At 44.8% G+C, this 24,323-nt stretch overlaps 1 protein-coding gene across 1 annotated transcript in view; it reads left to right on the top strand.

The window, feature by feature from the left end:
* Nucleotides 1–23,689, top strand: part of LOC121845833 (dystrophin-like) — a gene marked incomplete at its 5' end in the record, with an annotated part of 49,954 nt that extends 26,265 nt beyond the window's left edge. The window contains 10 exon segments of the mRNA XM_042317915.1: nt 109–289; nt 5,346–5,527; nt 11,958–12,108; nt 12,309–12,428; nt 14,640–14,741; nt 16,931–17,038; nt 17,424–17,603; nt 22,015–22,196; nt 23,037–23,160; nt 23,642–23,689. Coding sequence (XP_042173849.1) covers nt 109–289; nt 5,346–5,527; nt 11,958–12,108; nt 12,309–12,428; nt 14,640–14,741; nt 16,931–17,038; nt 17,424–17,603; nt 22,015–22,196; nt 23,037–23,160; nt 23,642–23,689 — 1,378 coding nt within the window.
* Nucleotides 23,690–24,323: the final 634 nt, after the last annotated feature.

The raw sequence follows: 24,323 nt of genomic DNA, 5'->3' as shown, positions 1-24,323 counted from the left end.
CTCCCCCTCCCCCTCCCCTCTCTCTCCTTTTCCATCTCCCCTCTTCTCCTCCTCCCCATCCCAGACCCAGCTTCTGCCCCATCCCAGACCCAGCTTCTGCGGGGGCAGTCAGGATGACCTGGAGCGGGGCCTGAGCCCCCTGGCCCCTGGGGCCACCCAGCTGGAAGACTACCAGAGCATCCTGGAGGAGGTCCTGACCTGGCTGCTGTCTGCAGAGGATGGCCTGCAGGCCCAGCCCCCCATCTCCTCTCACGTAGAGGAGGTCAAGGAGCAGTTCCACACACACGAGGTAGGGACACCCCCGAGGGGATATATACCATATAACACACGAGGGGGGACACCCCCGAGGGGATATATACCATATAACACACGAGGTAGGGACACCCCCAAGGGGATATATACCATATAACACACGAGGTGGGGACACCCCCGAGGGGATATATACCATATAACACACGAGGTAGGGACACCCCCGAGGGGATATATACCATATAACACACGAGGTAGGGACACCCCGAGGGGATATATACCATATAACACACGAGGTAGGGACACCCCCGAGGGGATATATACCATATAACACACGAGGTAGGGACACCCCCGAGGGGATATATACCATATAACACACGAGGTAGGGACACCCCCGAGGGGATATATACCATATAACACACGAGGTAGGGACACCCCCGAGGGGATATATACCATATAACACACGAGGTAGGGACACCCCCGTATATACCATATAACACACGAGGTAGGGACACCCCACACGAGGTAGGGACACCCCGAGGGGATATATACCATATAACACACGAGGTAGGGACACCCCACGAGGTAGGGACACCCCCGAGGGGATATATACCATATAACACACGAGGTCACCCCCGAGGGGATATATACCATATAACACACGAGGTAGGGACACCCCCCATATAACACACGAGGGGGACACCCCGAGGGATATATACCATATAACACACGAGGTGGGGACACCCCCGAGGGGATATATACCATATAACACACGAGGTAGGGACACCCCCGAGGGGATATATACCATATAACACACGAGGTAGGGACACCCCCGAGGGGATATATACCATATAACACACGAGGTAGGGACACCCCCGAGGGGATATATACCATATAACACACGAGGTAGGGACACCCCCGAGGGATATATACCATATAACACACGAGGTAGGGACACCCCCGAGGGGATATATACCACATAACACACGAGGTACTGTAGGGTTTCAAGTTCAAAACTTTCAAACCTTCTTTGTGCATTATTGTCATTCTTATCATACTTTATCATTCTTTATCATACTTTATCAATCTTTATCATGCTTTATAATTCTTTATCAATCTGATCATACTTTATCATTCTTTATCATACTTTATCATACTTTATCATTCTTCACCATACTTTATCATTCCTATCAGACTTTATCATTCTTTACCATACCTATCATACTTATCATACTTATCATACTTTGTCATTCTTATCATACTTTATCATTCTTATCATGCTTTATCATTCTTTACCATACTTTATCATACCTATCATACTTTATCATTCTTTATCATACATTATCATTCCTATCATACTTTATCATTCTTTATCTTACTTTATCATTCTTATCATACTTTATCATTCTTACCATACTTATCGTACTTTATCATACTATCATACTTTATCATTCTTATCATACATTATCATTTATCATACTTTATCATACTTTATCATTCTTTATCATTCTTTGTTACATTGTGTGTTTTTAAGAGCGATGAACACTAGGGACACCATAGAGGGGACGTAGCTACAGGGCCTTCAGAAAGTATTCAGACCCCTTGACTTATTCCACATTTTGTTGTGTTTCAGCCTGAATTCACAATGGATTAAATCAAATAACAAATCTCAATGACAAAGTGAATGTTTTTTAAATTTTCAAATAGATTTGAGTCTTAACTGTAACTCGGCCACTCAGGAACATTCACTGTGTTCCTGGTCAGCAGCTCCAGTGTAGATGTGGATTTGTGTTTTAGGTTTTAGTCCTGCTGAAAGGTGAATTCATCTCCCAGTGTCTGGTGGAACTCAGACTGAACCAGGTTTTCCTCTGAGGATTTTGGCTGTGCTTTAGCTCCATTCTGTTTCTTTTTTTATCCTGAAAAACTCCCCAGTTGTTAATGATGACAAGCATACCCATAACATGATGCAGCCACCACTATACCTGAAAATATGGAGAGTGGTACTCAGTAATGTGTTGTATTGGATTTGCCCAAACATAACACGTTTTATTCAGGACAAAAAGTTAATTGTTTTGCAATTCTTTTGCAGTATTAATGTAGTGCTTTGTTGCAAACAGGATACATGTTTTATAGACATTATTATTTTGTACAGGCTTCTTTTTTCCCCCTCAGTCAATTAGGTTAGTAGTGTGGAGTAACTATCCCTGAGCGGTTTCCTTCCTCTCCGGCAACTGAGTTAGGAATGACTCCTGTATCTTTGTAGTGACTGGGAGTATTGATACACCATCCATAGTGTAATGAATAACTTCACCATCCTCAAAGAGATATTCAATGTCTGCTTTTTGATGTTTACCCATCTACCAATAGGTGCCCTTCTTTGTGAGGCATTGGAAAACCTCCCTGGTATTTGTGGTTGAATCAATGTTTGAAATTCACTGCTGGACTGAGGGAACTTACAGATAATTGTATGTGTGGAGTACAGAGATGAGGTTGTCATTCAAACATCATGTTAAACACTGTTATTGCACACAGAGTCCATGCAACTTATTATGTGACTTGTTCAGCACATTTTTTACTCCTGAACTTATTTCAGCTTGTCATAACAAAGGGGTTGAATATTTATTGACTCAAGGCATTTCAGCTTTTCATTTTTAATTAATTTGGTAAAAAAAAAAAATGAAAACATAATTCCACTTTGACATTATGGGGTATTGTGTGTAAGCCAGTGACAAAACATCTCAGTTGAATCCATTTTAACTTCAGGCTGTAAAACAACAAAATGTGTAAAAAGTCCAAGGGTAGTTTAGTGTATCATAATGAATAACAACACAATGGAAGAAGAGAGGAAAGATGAAGGGAATATCTGTTCAGGTGGAAAACCTGACTGGGTTTTCCCCCTGTGTGTTCATTATATACTATAACCTGACTCTGGGTTTCCCCCCTGTGTGTTCATTATATACTATAACCTGACTCTGGGTTTCCCCCTGTGTGTTCATTATATACTATAACCTGACTCTGGGTTTCCCCCTGTGTGTTCATTATATACTATAACCTGACTCTGGGTTTCCCCCTGTGTGTTCATTATATACTATAACCTGACTCTGGGTTTCCCCCTGTGTGTTCATTATATACTATAACCTGACTCTGGGTACTATAACCTGACTCTGGGTTTCCCCCTGTGTGTTCATTATATACTATAACCTGACTCTGGGTTTCCCCCTGTGTGTTCATTATATACTATAACCTGACTCTGGGTTTCCCCCCTGTGTGTTCATTATATACTATAACCTGACTCTGGGTTTCCCCCTGTGTGTTCATTATATACTATAACCTGACTCTGGGTTTCCCCCCTGTGTGTTCATTATATACTATAACCTGACTCTGGGTTTCCCCCTGTGTGTTCATTATATACTATAACCTGACTCTGGGTTTCCCCCTGTGTGTTCATTATATACTATAACCTGACTCTGGGTTTCCCCCTGTGTGTTCATTATATACTATAACCTGACTCTGGGTTTCCCCCTGTGTGTTCATTATATACCCCTGACTCTGGGTTTCCCCCTGTGTTCATTATATACTATAACCTGACTCTGGGTTTCCCCCTGTGTGTTCATTATATACTATAACCTGACTCTGGGTTTCCCCCTGTGTGTTCATTATATACTATAACCTGACTCTGGGTTTCCCCCTGTGTGTTCATTATATACTATAACCTGACTCTGGGTTTCCCCCTGGGTTTCCCCCTGTGTGTTCATTATATACTATAACCTGACTCTGGGTTTCCCCCTGTGTGTTCATTATATACTATAACCTGACTCTGGGTTTCCCCCCCCTCTGTGTGTTCATTATATACTATAACCTGACTCTGGGTTTCCCCCTGTGTGTTCATTATATACTATAACCTGACTCTGGGTTTCCCCCTGTGTGTTCATTATATACTATAACCTGACTCTGGGTTTCCCCCTGTGTGTTCATTATATACTATAACCTGACTCTGGGTTTCCCCCTGTGTGTTCATTATATACTATAACCTGACTCTGGGTTTCCCCCTGTGTGTTCATTATATACTATAACCTGACTGGGTTTCCCCCTGTGTGTTCATTATATACTATAACCTGACTCTGGGTTTCCCCTCTGGGTTTCCCCCTGTGTGTTCATTATATACTATAACCTGACTCTGGGTTTCCCCCTGTGTGTTCATTATATACTATAACCTGACTCTGGGTTTCCCCTTGTGTGTTCATTATATACTATAACCTGACTCTGGGTTTCCCCCTGTGTGTTCATTATATACTATAACATGTACTGTGTGTGTGTTTGTATGTGTCTACATGCGCTGTGTGTGCCTGGGTGTGTGTGTGTGTGTGTTTGTGTGTGTGTGTGTCTACATGCGCTGTGCGTGTGTGTCCCTACGTGTTTGCGTGCCTGTGTGTGTGTCTGTGTGTGTCTGTGTTCCTGTATCTGTGTGTGTGTGTGTTCCTGTATCTGTGTGTGTGTCTGTGTTCCTGTATCTGTGTGTGTGTCTGTGTTCCTGTATCTGTGTGTGTGTCTGTGTTCCTGTATCTGTGTGTGTGTCTGTGTTCCTGTATCTGTGTGTGTGTCTGTGTTCCTGTATCTGTGTGTGTGTCTGTGTTCTGTGTATCTGTGTGTGTGTTCCTGTATCTGTGTGTTCCTGTATCTGTGTGTGTGTGTGTTCCTGTATCTGTGTGTGTGTCTGTGTGTTCCTGTATCTGTGTGTGTGTCTGTGTGTTCCTGTATCTGTGTGTGTGTCTGTGTGTTTCTGTTTGTGTGTGTTTCTGTGTGTGTCTGTGTGTCTATATGTGTGTCTGTGTGTTGCTGTGTCTATGTGTGTGTGTGTCCCTGTGTCTGTTTGTGTGTGTCTGTGTGTGTGTGTGTGTGTCTGTGTCTGTGTCTGTGTGTGTCCCTGTGTGTGTGTGTCCCTGTGTCTGTGTGTGTCTGTGTCCCTGTGTCTGTGTCTGTGTGTGTCCCTGTGTCTGTGTGTGTGTGTGTGTGTGTGTCCCTGTGTCTGTGTGTGTGTGTGTGTCTCTGTGTCTGTGTCTGTGTGTGTACGTCCCTTCCTGCCTGTGTCCTCTCAGGGCTACATGGTGGAGCTGACGTCCCACCAGGGCAGTGTGGGCAGGGTGCTGCGTGCAGGCAGTGCCCTCCTGGGTGAGGGCCATTTAACGGAGGAGGAGGAGAAAGAGGTCAGGGAGCAGATGAACCTCCTCAACTCCCGCTGGGAACACCTCAGAGTGGCTAGCATGGAGAAACAGAGCAGGTAGGACACACACACATGGATGGATGGATGCATACACACACACACACACACACACACACACACACAGAGACAGACAGGCAGACAACCTATGGACCAAACCTACATTATGGTGATTATCACCTGCTCCCTCTTGGTAATTTCTGCTGGTAATGTCTACTGGTAATCTTTGCTGGTAATGTCTGCTGGTAATGACTGCTGGTAATGTCTGATGGTAATGTCTACTGGTAATGTCTGGTAATGTATACTGGTAATGTATACTGGTAATGTCTGCTGGTAATGTCTACTGGTAATGTATACTGGTAATGTCTGCTGGTAATGTCTGCTGGTAATCTCTGCAGGTAATGTCTGATGGTAGTCTCTGCTGGTAATCTCTGCTGGTAATGTCTGCTGGTAATGTCTGCTGGTAATGTCTGCTGGTAATGTCTGCTGGTAATCTCTGCTGGTAATCTCTGCTGGTAATCTCTGCTGGTAATCTCTGCTGGTAATCTCTGCTGGTAATCTCTGCTGGTAATGTCTGCTGGTAATGTCTGCTGGTAATGTCTACTGGTAATGTCTACTGGTAATGTCTACTGGTAATGTCTGCTGGTAATCTCTGCTGGTAATGTCTACTGGTAATGTCTACTGGTAATGTCTGCTGGTAATCAGTGAGAACATGTGTTAAGGAATCCATCAACCAGGAAAGCCAATGCATTATTCTGGGGAGGCTCCAGTCACAGAGAGCATCACTTCCTAACACCTGATCCCTCCATAATGACTCCACACATACACTTCCTAACGCCTGATCCCTCCATAATGACTCCACACATACACTTCCTAACGCCTGATCCCTCCATAATGACTCCACACATACACTTCCTAACGCCTGATCCCTCCATAATGACTCTACACATACACTTCCTAACGCCTGATCCCTCCATAATGACTCCACACATACACTTCCTAACGCCTGATCCCTCCATAATGACTCTACACATACACTTCCTAACACCTGATCCCTCCATAATGACTCCACACATACACTTCCTAACGCCTGATCCCTCCATAATGACTCTACACATACACTTCCTAACACCTGATCCCTCCATAATGACTCTACACATACACTTCCTAACACCTGATCCCTCCATAATGACTCTACACATACACTTCCTAACACCTGATCCCTCCATAATGACTCCACATATTCCTAACACTTCCATAATGACTCCACACATAACACCCTGATCCCTCCATAATGACTCTACACATACACTTCCTAACACCTGATCCCTCCATAATGACTAACAGATCCCTACATAATGACTATACACTTCCTAACACCTGATCCCTATAATGACTCTAAATACCGGTAACTGTAATCCGCTACTAACTAAAATATTGTAATCGGATTACAGATACTTTTGTAAAAACTAGATGATAACTTCTCAGATTACTTTTAAATTCAAAAAGGATGTTTGTGAAACAATTCTTTATGACAGATTTCTGTTTTCTCAGCGACATTCAAATCCACATTGTTTCAGTTTGTTCCAAATCACTATGACGACACACCAAATGTGTTTGATGGATTGCGGGAAAAGAGCAGGAATAGGTTTTTGTAGGCTTCAGTCCAAACTATGTCTTCCAATGGAGTTGAATAAACACTTGGAGGTCAGGATGACAGCAGTGGTGTAGCTCAATGGGCGATATGGACATCACTTATTACTGATATCTATATCACCCATTGAGCTACACCACTGCTATCATCCTGACCTCCAAGTGTTTATTAATGTTGGATAACCTTTGGATGCCAACAGCAGTCGCACCATTGAAAGACATAGCTTGGATTGTAGCCTACAAAAACCTATTCCTGCTTTGATCAAATCAAATGTTATTTGTCACATGCGCCGAATACAACAGCTGTAGACCTTACGGGGCGGCAGGGTAGCCTAGTGGTTAGAGCGTTGGACTAGTAACCTGACAAGGTACAAATCTGTCGTTCTGCCCCTGAACAGGCAGTTAACCCACTGTTCCTAGGCTGTCATTGAAAATATAAGAGTTTGTTCTTAACTGACTTGCCTAGTTAAATAAAAATTAAAGAAAATACAGTGAAATGCTTACTTGCAAGCCCTTAAACAACAATGCCGTTTTCAGAAAAATAAATCTTAAGGAAAAAAATAGATAAATAAAAAATGTGAATCACACATTTTTTTAGCTAATATTATTTAGTGTCATGGGTTGTGGAGGTGGTGGAGGTGGTGGAGGTTGTGGATATTATGGAGGTTGTGGAGGTGGTGGAGGTTGTGGAGGTTGTGGAGGTGGTGGATGGCTGTGGATGTTGTGGATGTTGTGGAGGTTGTGGATGGTTGTGGATATTATGGATGCTGTGGAAGTTGTGGATATTGTTACATTTCCCAGTCCTCTTCTCAACTCCCCTGTGGTGTTGTTGTTACATTTCCCAGTCCTCTTCTCAACTCCCTTGTGGTGTTGTTGTTACATTTCCCAGTCCTCTTCTCAACTCCCTCGGGGTGATGTTGTTACATTTCCCAGTCCTCTTCTCAACTCCCGCGTGGTGTTGTTACATTTCCCAGTCCTCTTCTCAACTCCCCTGTGGTGTTGTTGTTACATGTTGTTACATTTCTCAACTCCCTTGTGGTGTTGTTGTTACATTTCCCAGTCTCTTCTCAACTCCCCCAGTCTGTGATGTTGTTACATTTCCCAGTCCTCTTCTCAACTCCCCGTGGTGTTGTTACATTTCCCAGTCCTCTTCTCAACTCCCCTGTGGGTGATGTTGTTACATTTCCCAGTCCTCTTCTCAACTCCCCTGGGTGGTGTTGTTACATTTCCCAGTCCTCTTCTCAAGTCCCTGGTGGAGGTTGTTGTTACATTTCTCTTCTCAACTCCCCTGTGGTGTTGTTGTTACATTTCCCAGTCCTCTTCTCAACTCCCCTGTGGTGGTGTTGTTGTTACATTCTCAACTCCCCTGTCCTCTTCTCAACTCCCCTGTGGTGTTGTTGTTACATTCCCAGTCCTCTTCTCAACTCCCCTGTGGTGTTGTTGTTACATTTCCCAGTCCACTTCTCAACTCCCCTGGGGTGATGTTGTTACATTTCCCAGTCCTCTTCTCAACTCCCCTGTGGTGTTGTTGTTACATTTCCCAGTCCTCTTCTCAACTCCCCTGTGGTGTTGTTGTTACATTTCCCAGTCCACTTCTCAACTCCCCTGGGGTGTTGTTGTTACATTTCCCAGTCCACTTCTCAACTCCCCTGTGGTGATGTTGTTACATTTCCCAGTCCTCTTCTCAACTCCCCTCGGTGTTGTTGTTACATTCCCAGTCCTCTTCTCAACTCCCCTGTGGTGTTGTTGTTACATTTCCCAGTCCTCTTCTCAACTCCCCTGTGGTGTTGTTGTTACATTTCCCAGTCCTCTTCTCAACTCCCCTGTGGTGTTGTTGTTACATTTCCCAGTCCTCTTCTCAACTCCCCTGTGGTGTTGTTGTTACATTTCCCAGTCCTCTTCTCAACTCCCCTGTGGTGTTGTTGTTACATTTCCCAGTCCTCTTCTCAACTCCCCCATGGTGTTGTTGTTACATTTCCCAGTCCTCTTCTTGAAGATCAAGGGGTATTTAATTAATTGGAACGACTGGAAATCTGGCAGACTCTGGTGTTTAATGTAAAGATACAGCCTAATGGTATTATTATCTGTAGTAGAAAGCGATGGGTTAGAAGAAGCCCCTTTAGGTCAAATGTAACATCCATATATGGCCAGCTATGTAAACTTTAACATTGATTTATCCTGCAGTAGATGTTGTTCAATTAGTAATATAAATGTGTGTCTTCTTTTAATGCCTATTAAGGGGAAAGTAATCTAAAAGTAACTGAATGTAATCAGATTACGTTACTGAGTTTGGTTAACCTCTCTAGCGTCCCACCTGGCCAAAAGCCAGAGAGAATGCAGAGCGCCAAATTCAAATAAATTACTATAAAAATCTAACTTTCATGAAATCACGCATGTAGGCTGCCAAATTAAAGCTACACGTGCTGTGAATGCAGCCAACATGTCAGATTTCAAAAAGGCTTTTCGGCGAAGGCAAACTATGCTATTATCTGAGGATAGCACCTCCGTAAACAAAGAGAGAGAAGCATATTTCAACCCTGCAGGCGCGACACAAAACGCAGAAATAAAAATATAAATCATGCCTTACCTTGTGACTACAAAATATCTCAAAAGTTACCTGTAAACTTTGCCAAAACATTTCAAACTACTTTTGTAATACAACTTTAGGTATTTTTTAAGTACTTCTTCATTACACAAAGGAAAAACCTCAACCAATTTCTAAAGACTGGTGACATCCAGTGGAAGAGGTAGGAACTGCAAGAAGGTCCCTTAGAAATCTGGATTCCCAATGAAACCACATTGAAAAGCGAGTGACCTCCAAAAAATAAAATCTGAATGGTTTTTCCTCGGGGTTTCGCCTGCTAAATACGTTCTGTTATACTCACAGACATGATTCAAACAGTTTTCGAAACTTCGGAGTGTTTTCTATCCAAATCTACTACTAATATGCATATCTTATCTTCTGGGGATGAGTAGCAGGCAGTTGAATTTGGGCATGCATTTCATCCGGACGTGAAAATACTGCCCCATCACCAAAAAGTTAATCCAAAAGTTACTTTTCTGATTACAATTTTGGACAGGTAACTAGTAACTGTAACAGATTACATTTAGAAAGTAACCTACCCAACCCTGACCATACTGTACACAGACACGCAGGCAGGCACACACAAATACAATCTAATTTTATTGGTCACATACACATGGTTAGCAGATGTTAATGTGAGTGTAGCGAAATGCTTGTGCTTCTAGTTCTGCCCTTGCAGTAATATCTAACAAGTAATCTAACAATTTCACAACAACTACCTTATACACACAAGTGTAATGGAATGAATAAGAATATGAACATATAAATATATGGATGAGCGATGGCCGCGCAGCATAGGCAAGATGCAGTAGATGGTATAGAGCACACTTTATGATGTAATGAGTATGAGATGAGATGAGTAATGTATGAGATGAGATGTATGAAATGTATGAGATGAGTAATGTATGAGATGAGATGTATGAGATGTATGAGATGAGTAATGTAGGAAATGTAAATGTTATATAAAGTGGCATTGTTTAAAGTGACTAGTGATGCATTTATTACATCCAATTTTTAATTACTAAAGTGGCCAGAGATTTGAGTCAGTATGTTGGCAGCAGCCACTCAATGTTAGTGATGCTGTTTAACAGTCTGATGGCCTTGAGATAGAAGCTGTTTTTCAGTCTCTCGGTCCCAGCTTTTATGCACCTGTACTGACCTCGCCTTCTGGATGATAGCGGGGTGAACAGACAGTGGCTCGGGTGGTAGTTGTCCTTGATGATCTTTATGGTCTTCCTGTGACATCGGGTGGTGTAGGTGTCCTGGAGGGCAGGTAGTTTGCCCCCGGTGATGCGTTGTGCAGACCTCACTACCCTCTGGAGAGCTTTATGGGTTTGGGCGGAGCAGTTGCCGTACCAGGCAATACAGGATGCTCTCGATTGTGCGACAGGATTCTCTCGATTGTGAACACACACACACAGACTTGTGCATGCACCCACACACATACACACACATACATTTGCACGCACACACACAAGCACACACACACACATACACGCACATACACACACACAAACAAACACAAATTCCCCTGAAATCCAGCATGTCTCTCTGGGTGAGAAATATGTATCTATGTCCTTGAAGGTAATATTATGTTTTGAATAGACCTGAGCTGCAGCTCTCTATGAGGTGTCTAACTAGGATCTAGCTGTACTCAACAGCCCCCTGCCCTCTTTGCTCAGTCTCTCCTCCTCCCCCTTCTCTCCTCTTCTCTTTGCCCCTCCTTTCCTCTCCTCCTCCCTCTTTTCCTCTCATCCTCCCGCTCTTCTCCTCTACTCTACTCTCCTCTTCTCCTCTCCCTCTCTCTCTTCTCCTCTTCTCTACTCTCTTACTCTCCTCCTCCCTCCCTTCTCCACTCCTCCGCTCCTCCCTCTCTTCTCTTCTCCTCTACTCTGCTCCTCTCCTCCTCCCTCCCATCTCCTCTCCTCCTTCTCTCCTACTCCTCTCTTCTCTTCTACCTCTCCATCTCTTATCCTCTCCCCTTCCTCTCCATCGCCTCTCCTCTCCTCTCCTCTCCTCTCCTCTCCTCTCCTCTCCTCTCCTCTCCTCTCCTCTCCTCTCCTCTCCTCTCCTCTCCTCTCCTCTCCTCTCCTCTCCTCTCCTCTCTCCTCTCCCTCTCCCTCTCCTCTCCTCTCCCTCTCCTCTCCTCTCCTCTCTCTCTCTCCTCTCCCTCTCTTCTCTCCTCTCCCTCTCTTCTCTCCTCTCCTCTCCCTCTCTTCTCTTCTCCTCTTTCCTCTCATCCTCCTCCCCCAGACTCCACGAGGTGTTGATGGACCTTCAGCACCAGCAGTTGAAGCAGCTCACTGATTGGTTGGAGCTGACAGAGGGGCGGATCAAGCGGATGGGGGCTCAGCCTATGGGGCCAGACCTGGAGGATGTTAAACACCAAGTAGAGGAACACAAAGTAGGTTAACTACTATCTAGCTACCTGAAGGGATGGGGTCCTTTCAGGGTCATGTTCATTACAGCACATCCTAGTGAAATAATCATGAACATTTACTATTTGATCACTTCAGATAGTGTCTTTCCATTTCCTTCCAGTTTGGGCCATTTCCTGCCATTTTGTCCCTACTAGACTCAACCCAATTATCATGCCTATTGTAGCTGTTGCAGGAGGACCTAGAGTTGGAGCAGGTGCGTGTCAACTCTCTGACACACATGGTGGTGGTGGTGGATGAGAACAGTGGAGACAGCGCCACCGCTGCCCTGGAGGAGAAACTACAGGTGAGACAGGCAGGACACACACGCACGCACGCATACACACACTGTCTAATACACTGTCTAGTACACTGTCTAGTACACTGTCTAATACACTATCTAGTACACTGTCTAATACACTATCAAATACACTGTCTAGTACACTGTCTAGTACACTATCAAATACACTCTCTAGTACACTGTCTATTACACTGTCTAGTACGCTGTCTAGTACACTGTCTAGTACACTATCAAATACACTGTCTAGTACATTCTAGTACACTGTCTATTACACTGTCTAGTACACTATCAAATACACTCTCTAGTACACTCTCGTACACTGTCTAATACACTGTCTAGTACACTGTCTAGTACACTGTCTAATACACTGTCTAATACACTGTCTAGTACACTGTCTAGTACACTGTCAAATACACTGTCTAGTACACTGTCTAGTACACTATCAAATACACTGTCTAGTACACTGTCTATTACACTGTCTAGTACAATGTCTAGTACACTCTCGTACACTGTCTAGTACACTGTCTAGTACACCGTCTATTACACTCTCTAGTACACTGTCTAATACACTGTCTAGTACACTGTCTAGTACACTGTCTAGTACACTGTCTAGTACACTGTCTAGTACACTCTCAAATACACTCTCTAGTACACTCTCGTACACTGTCTAGTACACTGTCTAGTACACTGTCTAGTACACTATCAAATACACTATATAGTACACTGTCTAATACACTGTCTAGTACACTGTCTAGTACACTGTCTAGTACACTGTCAAATACACTGTCTAGTACACTGTCTAGTACACTATCAAATACACTGTCTAGTACACTGTCTATTACACTCTCTAGTACACTGTCTAGTACACTCTCTAGTACACTGTCTAGTACACTGTCTAGTACACTGTCTAATACACTCTCTAGTACACTCTCTAGTACACTCTCTAGTACACTCTCTAGTACACTCTCTAGTACACTGTCAAATAGACTGTCGGCTGATGTTCTCCCTTAGTGGAAGAGAGAAGAGAAACCCATTCGGGTAGAACGTAGTATTTGTGTGTAAATAGATTGGATGGTAAATAATGAGTGTTCTCTGGTGATTAACCATGTCTAGCAGTTATCGGTCCAGGAACTCAGGATTCTGCTCTGCTCTGTCTAGTGGATGAGAGAGAGAGAGAGAGAGAGAGAGAGAGAGAGAGAGAGAGAGAGAGAGAAGTGGGGGGAGAGGGAGGTGAGAGAGAGATGTCTAGTGGGGGAGAGAGAGAGAGAGAGAGAGACTGAGAGTGGGGGAGAGAGAGAGAGAGAGAGACTGAGAAGTGGGGGAGAGAGAGAGAGAGACCGAGAAGTGGGGGAGAGAGAGAGAGAGACCGAGAAGTGGGGGAGAGAGAGAGAGAGAGAGAGGGGGGAGGAAGGAAGAGAAAAAGGGAAATTGCTTTGTTAGTTAGTTTATTCGTCTCTTGTATGTGGTTGTTAGGACATAATGGGAGAAGATGCCGTAGTCTTGTGAGTATGAATCATAATAGAGATACAGTCTAATGCAGATTGGTTTTTGTTATTTAGTGTTTAGAAAGATGGAGTGATACGACATGGTACAAAACATCCAAACCTGTTTTAACTGCTGCTATAAGAAACAGAAGAAAGACAAATATACATTCTGAAAGGCTTTACATGTCTTCTATTGACAAGACAGACTCAATAACCAGTTGCCATAGTGACCTGTCATTGTCTTCTTTATCACGCGTCTCCGGGGCTCTGTTTTAGGGTCGTTTTGGGCACCTGGGCTCTTTGCTTATTACTTTCTGTTACAATGACAGTAAAAATCCCCCCAGGAATTAAAGTGAGGGGGATGTGGTTTTAACAGCATGTACCTGACGGAGCTCTTCCTGCATGGTGACTGTTACTGCGATAGAGAACACACAGAGCCATGTGATGGTGTTACTGCAGGCTGGGATGAGAGGACTTTCTTTTCCCAGATGGAGGTAGATACTGGTCATCAAGCATCAGAACGCCTGTAGAAACCGGGTGGAGAGGTGGCCAGTGGAGTTAAAGTAGAATGTCTTGTTGAAAGGAGCTGTACTGTATGTGATGCTGAGAGTAACACCGGGTTCCATTCTGTATCTGCTCTATCTGGAATCTCTAAGGTGCTGCTTCAAATCCGCCTCCAAGGACCATGAAAAAAACAAGCCCTCTTTTCTGACGTGTGTGTTCTTCCTTTCAGCACCTGGGAGACCGGTGGGCAGCCATCTGTAAGTGGACAGAGGAGCATTGGGTTCTGCTACAGGAGATCCTGCTCCAGTGGCAACACTTCACTGAGGAACAGGTAACGGCATAGAAACAGAATAGAACACGTAGGCCAGACATCCCCGTTCAAGGTCATGTTCAGACAGTGGGTGGACGGGCGGCCATGTTGGTCCGTAGGAGCTAACAGGCTAGTGTTGTGTAGAGAGCTAACAGGCTAGTGTTGTGTAGAGAGCTCACAGGCTAGTGTTGTGTAGAGAGCTAACAGGCTAGTGTTGTGTAGAGAGATAACAGGCTAGAAAGCTAACAGGCTAGTGTTGTGTAGAGAGCTAACAGGCTAGTGTTGTGTAGAGAGCTAACAGGCTAGTGTTGTGTAGAGAGCTAACAGGCTAGTGTTGTGTAGAGAGCTAACAGGCTAGTGTTGTGTAGAGAGCTAACAGGCTAGTGTTGTGTAGAGAGATAACAGGCTAGAGAGCTAACAGGCTAGTGTTGTGTAGAGAGCTAACAGGCTAGTGTTGTGTAGAGAGCTAACAGGCTAGTGTTGTGTAGAGAGCTAACAGGCTAGTGTTGTGTAGAGAGCTAACATGCTAGTGTAGAGAGCTAACAGGCTAGTGTTGTGTAGAGAGCTAACAGGCTAGTGTTGTGTAGAGAGCTAACAGCTAACAGGCTAGTGTTGTGTAGAGAGCTAACAGGCTAGTAGTGTTGTGTAGAGAGCTAACAGGCTAGTGTTGTGTAGAGAGCTAACAGGCTAGTGTTGTGTAGAGAGCTAACAGGCTAGTGTTGTGTAGAGAGCTAACAGGCTAGTGTTGTGTAGAGAGCTAACAGGCTAGTGTTGTGTAGAGAGCTAACAGGCTACAGGCTAGTGTTGTGTAGAGAGCTAACAGGCTAGTGTTGTGTAGAGAGCTAGGCTAGTGTTGTGTAGAGAGCTAACAGGCTAACAGGCTGTGTAGAGAGCTAACAGGCTAGTGTTGTGTAGAGAGCTAACAGGCTAGTGTTGTGTAGAGAGCTAACAGGCTATTGTTGTGTAGAGAGCTGTGTTGTGTAGAGAGCTGACAGGCTAGTGTTGTGTAGAGAGCTAACAGGCTAGTGTTGTGTAGAGAGCTAACAGGCTAGGCTTGTTGTGTAGAGAGCTGACAGGCTAGTGTTGTGTAGAGAGCTGACAGGCTAGTGTTGTGTAGAGAGCTAACAGGCTAGTGTTGTGTAGAGAGCTAGCTAACAGGCTAGTGTTGTGTAGAGAGTGTTGTGTAGAGAGCTAACAGGCTAGTGTTGTGTAGAGAGCTAACAGGCTAGTGTTGTGTAGAGAGCTAACAGGCTAGAGAGCTAACAGGCTAGTGTTGTGTAGAGAGCTAACATGCTATTGTTGTGTAGAGAGCTAACAGGCTATTGTTGTGTAGAGAGCTAACAGGCTATTGTTGTGTAGAGAGCTAACAGGCTAGTGTTGTGTAGAGAGCTAACAGGCTAGTGTTGTGTAGAGAGCTAACAGGCTAGTGTTGTGTAGAGAGATAACAGGCTAGAGAGCTAGCAGGCTAGTGTTGTGTAGAGAGCTAACAGGCTATTGTCGTGTAGAGAGCTAACAGGCTGTGTTGTGTAGAGAGCTAACAGGCTAGTGTTGTGTAGAGAGCTAACAGGCTAGTGTTGTGTAGAGAGCTAACAGGCTAGTGTTGTGTAGAGAGCTAACAGGCTAGTGTTGTGTAGAGAGCTAACAGGCTAGTGTTGTGTAGAGAGCTAACAGGCTAGTGTTGTGTAGAGAGCTAACAGGCTAGAGAGCTAACAGGCAAGTGTTGTGTAGAGAGCTAACAGGCTAGTGTTGTGTAGAGAGCTTAACAGGCTAGAGAGCTAACATGCTAGTGTTGGGTAGAGAGCGAACAGGCTAGTGTTGTGTAGAGAGCTAACAGGCTAGTGTTGTGAGTCAGACCTATCTGGCCAAAGGGAGACTACACACAGGCCTCTGGAACAGACTGAGGTTCTTCTATGTTCATAGGTTCAAACTCTTCTTAATGTCTGATGGAATCCACCCTGCTTACCTCTCTGAGATCAATCTTGCAGAGCGGTCAGGTTTCCCACCATGTGGCTTTAACCTCTCTGATGATGTCAGATCAGAGGTCAGATCACCTTGAACAGGGTGGAATTGCTGGATACAAGTTTGAGGAGCAGCACAGCACCTCTCCCTTCACCTATCTGCCCTTATTCACCTTATCTCTCCTCCTTTCTCTCTCTCTCTGTCTATTTCTTTCTTTCTCTCTGTCTGTCTTTGTATCTCTTTCTCTGCAGTGTTCGTTTGACTCATGGTTGACTCAGAAGGAGAAGTTGGTTCTGTCCATCCAGAGCAGTGGCATCAAGGAGCAGAGTGACATGGTGGCCAACCTGAGAAGACTAGCGGTGAGTAACAGCTACTTTATCCAATCACCTTAGGAAGCTAGCAGTGAGGGCGGGTCTTAGACAAACCTGAGCCAATGATCTCAGGAAACTTGTGGTGAGTGGCAGCTCCCTTAGCCAATGAGTTCAGGAGGTTAGTGGTTAGTGACAGCTCTCCTTTAAGAACTTTAGGTGGAAACTTTCGATTATGTCCACCAACCAGGTTCCCTTAATAAAGGTTCAACAGAACAGATCAATAAATGTGTGTGTGCGCGTGTGTGTGTGTGTGTGTGTGTGTGTGTGTGTGTGTGTGTGTGTGTGTGTGTGTGTGTGTGTGTGTGTGTGTGTGTGTGTGTGTGTGTGTGTGTGTGTGTGTGTGTGTGTGTGTGTGTGTGTGTGTGTGTCTCAGACGGTGAAGGGTGACCTGGAGATGAAGAGACCGACCATGGACAAGCTGTGTTCTCTGTGTCAGGACCTCGTCTCCTCAGTGAAGAACAAAGAGGTGGCTCATAAGCTGGAAGCCAGGCTGGAGAGCTTCGCCCAACGCTGGGACAAACTGGTGCAGAGCCTGGATAGGAGCAGCTCACAGGTACCTGACCTCTCTACAGATGTGTCTGTCTCTTTTTATCTCTCACTACCCCTCTATCTGTCAGTCACTTCTGCTTCATCTGTCTCTGTCTCTCTTTCTCTCCAGCTCAACCACTTTCTCTGTCTCTCTTTCTCTCCAGCTCAACCACTTTCTCTGTCTCTCTTTCTCTCCAGCTCAACCACTTTCTCTGTCTCTCTTTCTCTCCAGCTCAACCACTTTCTCTGTCTCTCTTTCTCTCCAGCTCAACCACTTTCTCTGTCTCTCTCTCTCTCCAGCTCAACCACTTTCTCTGTCTCTCTTTCTCTCCAGCTCAACCACTTTCTCTGTCTCTCTTTCTCTCCAGCTCAACCACTTTCTCTGTCTCTCTTTCTCTCCAGCTCAACCACTTTCTCTGTCTCTCTTTCTCTCCAGCTCAACCACTTTCTCTGTCTCTCTTTCTCTCCAGCTCAACCACATTCTCTCCAGCTCAACCCATTATAATCATATGTCTCTCTCTCTCAGGCCCATTATAATCATATGTTTCTCTCTCCAGGCCCATTATAATCATATGTCTCTCTCTCTCCAGGCCCATTATAATCACATGTCTCTCTCTCTCCAGGCCCATTATAATCACATGTCTCTCTCTCTCCAGGCCCATTATAATCATATGTCTCTATCTCTCTCCAGGCCCATTATAATCACATGTCTCTCTCTCTCCAGGCCCATTATAATCACATGTCTCTCTCTCTCCAGGCCCATTATAATCACATGTCTCTCTCTCTCAGGCCCATTATAATCACATGTCTCTCTCTCTCAGGCCCATTATAATCATATGTCTCTCTCTCTCTCCAGGCCCATTATAATCATATGTCTCTCTCTCCAGGCCCATTATAATCATATGTCTCTCTCTCTCTCAGGCCCATTATAATCATATGTCTCTATCACTCTAGGCCCATTATAATCACATATCTCTCTCTCTCTCTAGGCCCATTATAATAATTTGTCTCTCTCTCTCTCTAGGCCCATTATAATCATATGTCTCTCTCTGTCCAGGCCCATTATAATCATATGTCTCTCTCTCTGTCCAGGCCCATTATAATCATATGTCTCTCTGTCCAGGCCCATTATAATCATATGTCTCTCTCTCCAGGCCCATTATAATCATATGTCTCTCTCTCTCCAGGCCCATTATAATCATATGTCTCTCTCTCTCAGGCCCATTATAATCATATGTCTCTCTCTCTCTCAGGCCCATTATAATCATATGTCTCTCTCTCTCTAGGCCCATTATAATCACATATCTCTCTCTCTCTAGGCCCATTATAATCATATGTCTCTCTCTCTCTCTCAGGCCCATTATAATCACATGTCTCTCTCTCTCTCTCTCTCTCTCTCTCTCTCTCTCTCTCTCTCTCTCTCCAGGCCCATTATAATCACATGTCTCTCTCTCTCTCTCCAGGCCCATTATAATCATATGTCTCTCTCTCTCTCTCTCTCTCCAGGCCCATTATAATCATATGTCTCTCTCTCTTCAGGCCCATTATAATCATATGTCTCTCTTTTCAGGCTCATTATAATCATATTATTTGACCCTAGTTGTAGTGTGGTGTCTTCATGAGCCCAGTGTTAATCAACCACCTCTAACATCCATCAGCTGTCAGCCAGCTGCTATCTCATATCTCACGGTCGCCATGGCAGCACGACACTCCAATATCACTGTTTGACCAATCTGTTAGCCTGTCTGTCATACATCTATTTTGTCCCTGACCATAATGTGTGAGGGCATATTCATATTCAACAAATCAGACCTGGGTTCAAATACTATTTGAAATCATTTCAAATATTTTATCCGTGCTTGACTGGGCTTGTCTGGCCTTCTGGATAATTAGAATAGTCCCAAAATTGCAAACTTCGCCTATCCGGGACCCATCCAGGCTATAGCAAACACTCAGCGTTCATGAGAGATATCAAATAGTATTTGAACCCAGGTCTGCCACACACTTTGGTCATGTACAATGGAATTAAAAATGCACTCCATGATCTTATAAAGCACAGCAAATTCTAAACACATAGTTTCAATTGGATTTGTTACATAGCATACAAATCAAATTGCAAAAAAATATATTTTGCAGGAATGGATGACGTAATACACAATTTGATGGCGTGGTGTACAATTTGATGACATGGTACACAATTTGATGGGGTAGTGTACAATTTGATGACGTAGTACACAATTTGATGGCGTGGTACACAATTTGATGGCGTAATACACAATTTGATGACGTGGTACACAATTTGATGACGTAATACACAATTTGATGACGTAGTACACAATTTGATTATATAGTACACACTTTAATGACATAGTGCACAATTTGACTGGCTGAGATTATACAGAAGATTGAAAGTGCATCTTTATGTACTTGGACAAACACAAGTACAACATGAAAACGTCTACTGATTTGGTTGTTAACCGTACCGTATTTCATCACACAGAGGAGGATGTTAAGGGTTACCTGTGTTATCAGAGATAAAGCACTGTTTAGACTCCACACCTCACTGATCAGGGCTTTAGTTTAGTTTCCTAACAACTAAATAGCTCACACTTTATTTCTCTTATTGACCCTACCACCCAGCCACGAGAGAGTAACACTTGAAAAATGTGAAAGAACAAATGTATCTAAGTGAAGCTCTTGTTTCTTTCATGTAGAGATGTAAATCCAGTGTGAGAGGCTCCTCAGGTCCAGAGCATTACCTGGACTGAAATAGGTTCCGGTTTCATTTTGAGTGCCGGTACTGTTTATAATGAGGTGCAGGAGTTCCACAATACTGGTGATCTAATATTCTATAAGAGGAGCAGTAGAAAAGTCTAGGTGCCGGTAGTCATCTCCGGCGAACACCTGCCCATGTCAAACACTGATTACATCACTTTAGGCTTTTAGCTCAGAAAAGAACAACATCAAGTTTATTGAAATAGTTTGTTTACCCCATAAACCTGTGACTATTTTACTTAGAGTTACGGAATAGGCAGGGAACAGTCACTAGCATTGTTGAGGAACAGTCACTCTAACATTCATCTAGTTAGGGAACAGTCACTCTAACATTGCTAGGGAACAGTCACTCTGACATTGCTAGGGGACAGTCACTCTAACATTGCTAGGGAACAGTCACTCTAACATTGCTAGGGAACAGTCACTCTAACATTGCTAGGGAACAGTCACTCTAACATTCATCTAGTTAGGGAACAGTCACTCTAACATTGCTAGGGAACAGTCACTCTGACATTGCTAGGGGACAGTCACTCTAACATTGCTAGGGAACAGTCACTCTAACATTGCTAGGGAACAGTCACTCTAACATTGCTAGGGAACAGTCACTCTAACATTGCTAGGGAACAGTCACTCTAACATTGTTAGGGAACAGTCACTCTAGGGAACATTCACTAACATTGGGGAACAGTCACTCTTGTTAGGGAACAGTCACTCTAACATTGCTAGGGAACAGTCACTCTAACATTGCTAGGGAACAGTCACTCTAACATTGCTAGGGAACAGTCACTCTAACATTGCTAGGGAACAGTCACTCTAACATTGCTAGGGAACAGTCACTCTAACATTGCTAGGGAACAGTCACTCTAACATTGCTAGGGAACAGTCACTCTAACATTGCTAGGGAACAGTCACTCTAACATTGCTAGGGAACAGTCACTCTAACATTGCTAGGGAACAGTCACTCTAACATTGTTAGGGAACAGTCACTCTGACATTACTAGGGGACAGTCACTCTAACATTGCTAGGGAACAGTCACTCTAACATTGCTAGGGAACAGTCACTCTGACATTACTAGGGGACAGTCACTCTAACATTGCTAGGGAACAGTCACTCTAACATTGCTAGGGAACAGTCACTCTAACATTGTTAGGGAACAGTCACTCTAACATTGCTAGGGAACAGTCACTCTGACATTGCTAGGGGACAGTCACTCTAACATTGCTAGGGAACAGTCACTCTAACATTGCTAGGGAACAGTCACTCTGACATTGCTAGGGAACAGTCACTCTAACATTCATTGTCGATGACATGGACAAGAGAGAAGGTCTCCCAGGCATATTGCTGTACACAAACAACTCTTCACTTTCTTACTTTTAGGATAGAAACAAATCCTTGGGATCTCTGGTGTATGTATGTTAGTGTCCTGACCTGTCTGTCTGTGTGTGTGAGCTGACACTGATGTTGTGTATGTTAGTGTCCTGACCTGTCTGTCTGTGTGTGTGAGCTGACACTGAGGTTGTGTGTGTTTGTGCCTTGACACTGTGTGTGTGTGTGTGTGTGTGTGTGTGTGTGTGTGTGTGTGTGTGTGTGTGTGTGTGTGTGTGTGTGTGTGTGTGTGTGTGTGTGTGTGTGTGCTCTTTGACACGTGTGTGTGTTTTAGATCTCGCTGGCTGTAACCACGGTGCAGACCGCGCAGACGAAACTGACACACTCGGTGACGGCGAGCGTATCCAAGGTGACGACGCGTGAGAAGGTGGTGGTGAAGAATACTAAAGCAGCGCTGCCCTCTCCACCGCCCCAGAAGAAGAGACAGATTGTTGTCGAATCAGAGCTCAGGAAAAGGTGAGGTGGCAGGCTCCTCCAATCACTTTTCTGCAGAATCACCAGGGGGTGTGGCCAAACAGGGGGTGTAGACGTATTATAGTCTTGGTGACTTTGAGCGATAGCAGGAATTCGATCGTGACTTTGAGCGATAACAGGAATTCGATCGTGACTTTGAGCGATAGCAGGAATTCGATCGTGACTTTGAGCGATAGCAGGAATTTGATCGTTGCATATCCTGATTTCATCCTGAGTTTAGTGTGTAGTGTGCCGTGCGGGAAAAATCCATTATCTACAACGATTGAATTCCGGGCCTAAAGACAATATTCCAGTTGTCAGCCAGTCTCTGGAGACGTACCAAATGAAACACTATTCACTACATAGTGCAGTAGTTTTGACCAGAGGCCTATGTGCCCCTTCTCCCTCTGTACTCAAGCTAGTCTCTCTCTCTTGTCCCTGGCGGGCCTGAGACAGGCTGACTAACATGTAGGTTTGGATTATGTCTCTAGTCTGAGTCAACCACTATTGAGTAGTTCGGTTTCTCAGTTGGTGCTGTGTATCTTAGCCAGTACAGATGAATGCCTTAGATGTTTGGGATGTGAAGTGGAGACAATGTTCGGTACAGTTGTTATAACTGCTCATATGTGGTCGTGTAGAGCACTGTGTGAATTAGACAGAGTGTGTGTCTTCAGGTTTAGTAGGAGAATCGCACAACCATAAAAAACTGGATCACAGAGGAAGACATAGAAGAAGAGGTATATATGCAGGTGTAGTTGGTGAACAGGTTGTCCTAACGTTGTCCTACACCTTGGGAGCGTTATACCAGAGCAGGGATTGACGTGTTGTTGTGTGTGTGTTCAGGTTTGACATGGACTTCACTGAGCTGCACAGTTTCATCACGCGCTCCAAGGCCATCCTACAGAGCCCAGAGTTCTCCATGTCCAGGAAGGAGGGCAGCGTACAGGAGCTCCACGATAAAGTCCTGGTGAGGTTATAGGTCATGCAGCCTTACCCATAATGCACCTCACAATGCAGTGTTACCCAAAATGCACCATACCTCATTACTACCACTACACTGTTAGCCTGTCACTATCGCCATGATGTATCACTTTTTCCCTCTCTCTCTCTCTCTCTCTCTCTCTGTCTCTGTCTCTCTCTCCCTCTCTCTCTCTCTCTCTCTCTCTCTGGCTCTCCAGAGAAGTCTCTCTCTTCAGGAAGCAACTCTCTCTCTCTCTCTCTCTCTCTCTGTCTGTCTCTGTCTCTCCTCTCTCTCTCTCTCTCTCTCTCTCTCTGTCTCTGTCTCTCTCTCTCTCTCTCTCTCTCTCTCTCTCTCTCAGGCTCTCCCACGGCTTTGCTCTCAGCTGGCGAGCGGTAAATGAAACACACCCACGCCACACAGCACTCCGGCTGTCCCCATGGCAACCCTCCTCTCCTCTCTGTCCCCTCTCTCAACCGGTGTCTCTCAGGCGATAGAGGGCGAGAGGCCAGAGATGTCACCTCCTCTGCGGTTATGAGACTTCAGGAAGCAACCCTCGTTCATGTCACCTCCTCTGCTTTGCCTTGATCAGCTGGCGAGCGGTAAATGAAACACACCCACGCCACACACACGCACACACCGCCACACAGACACCCACCCACCACCGGCTGTCCCCATGGCAACCCTCCTCTACCTGTCGTCTGTCCCCTCGCTGTTGTTTCCATAGCAACCGTTGTCTCTGCCCTTGTTATGGGACTCCATGGGCGAGGAGCCCTGCGTCTCATGTCACCTCCTCTGCTCTCCTCTGCCCTTGTTGCATCTCATGTCACCTCCTCTGCTCTCCTCTGTCCTTGTATGGGAGGAGCCCTCCTCATGTCACCTCCTCTGCTCTCCTCTGTCCTTGTTATGAGACTCCATGGGCGAGGAGCCCTGCATCTCATGTCACCTCCTCTGCTCTCCTCTGTCCTTGTTATGAGACTCCATGGGCGAGGAGCCCTGCATCTCATGTCACCTCCTCTGCTCTCCTCTGTCCTTGTTATGAGACTCCATGGGCGAGGAGCCCTGCGTCTCATGTCACCTCCTCTGCTCTCCTCTGTCCTTGTAATGAGACTCCATGGGCGAGGAGCCCTGCATCTCATGTCACCTCCTCTGCTCTCCTCTGTCCTTGTTAT

Source organism: Oncorhynchus tshawytscha, unplaced genomic scaffold, assembly GCF_018296145.1.
Source record: "Oncorhynchus tshawytscha isolate Ot180627B unplaced genomic scaffold, Otsh_v2.0 Un_scaffold_2906_pilon_pilon, whole genome shotgun sequence".
Taxonomy (NCBI): domain Eukaryota; kingdom Metazoa; phylum Chordata; class Actinopteri; order Salmoniformes; family Salmonidae; genus Oncorhynchus; species Oncorhynchus tshawytscha.
This window is presented reverse-complemented; position numbering and strand designations above follow the sequence as displayed.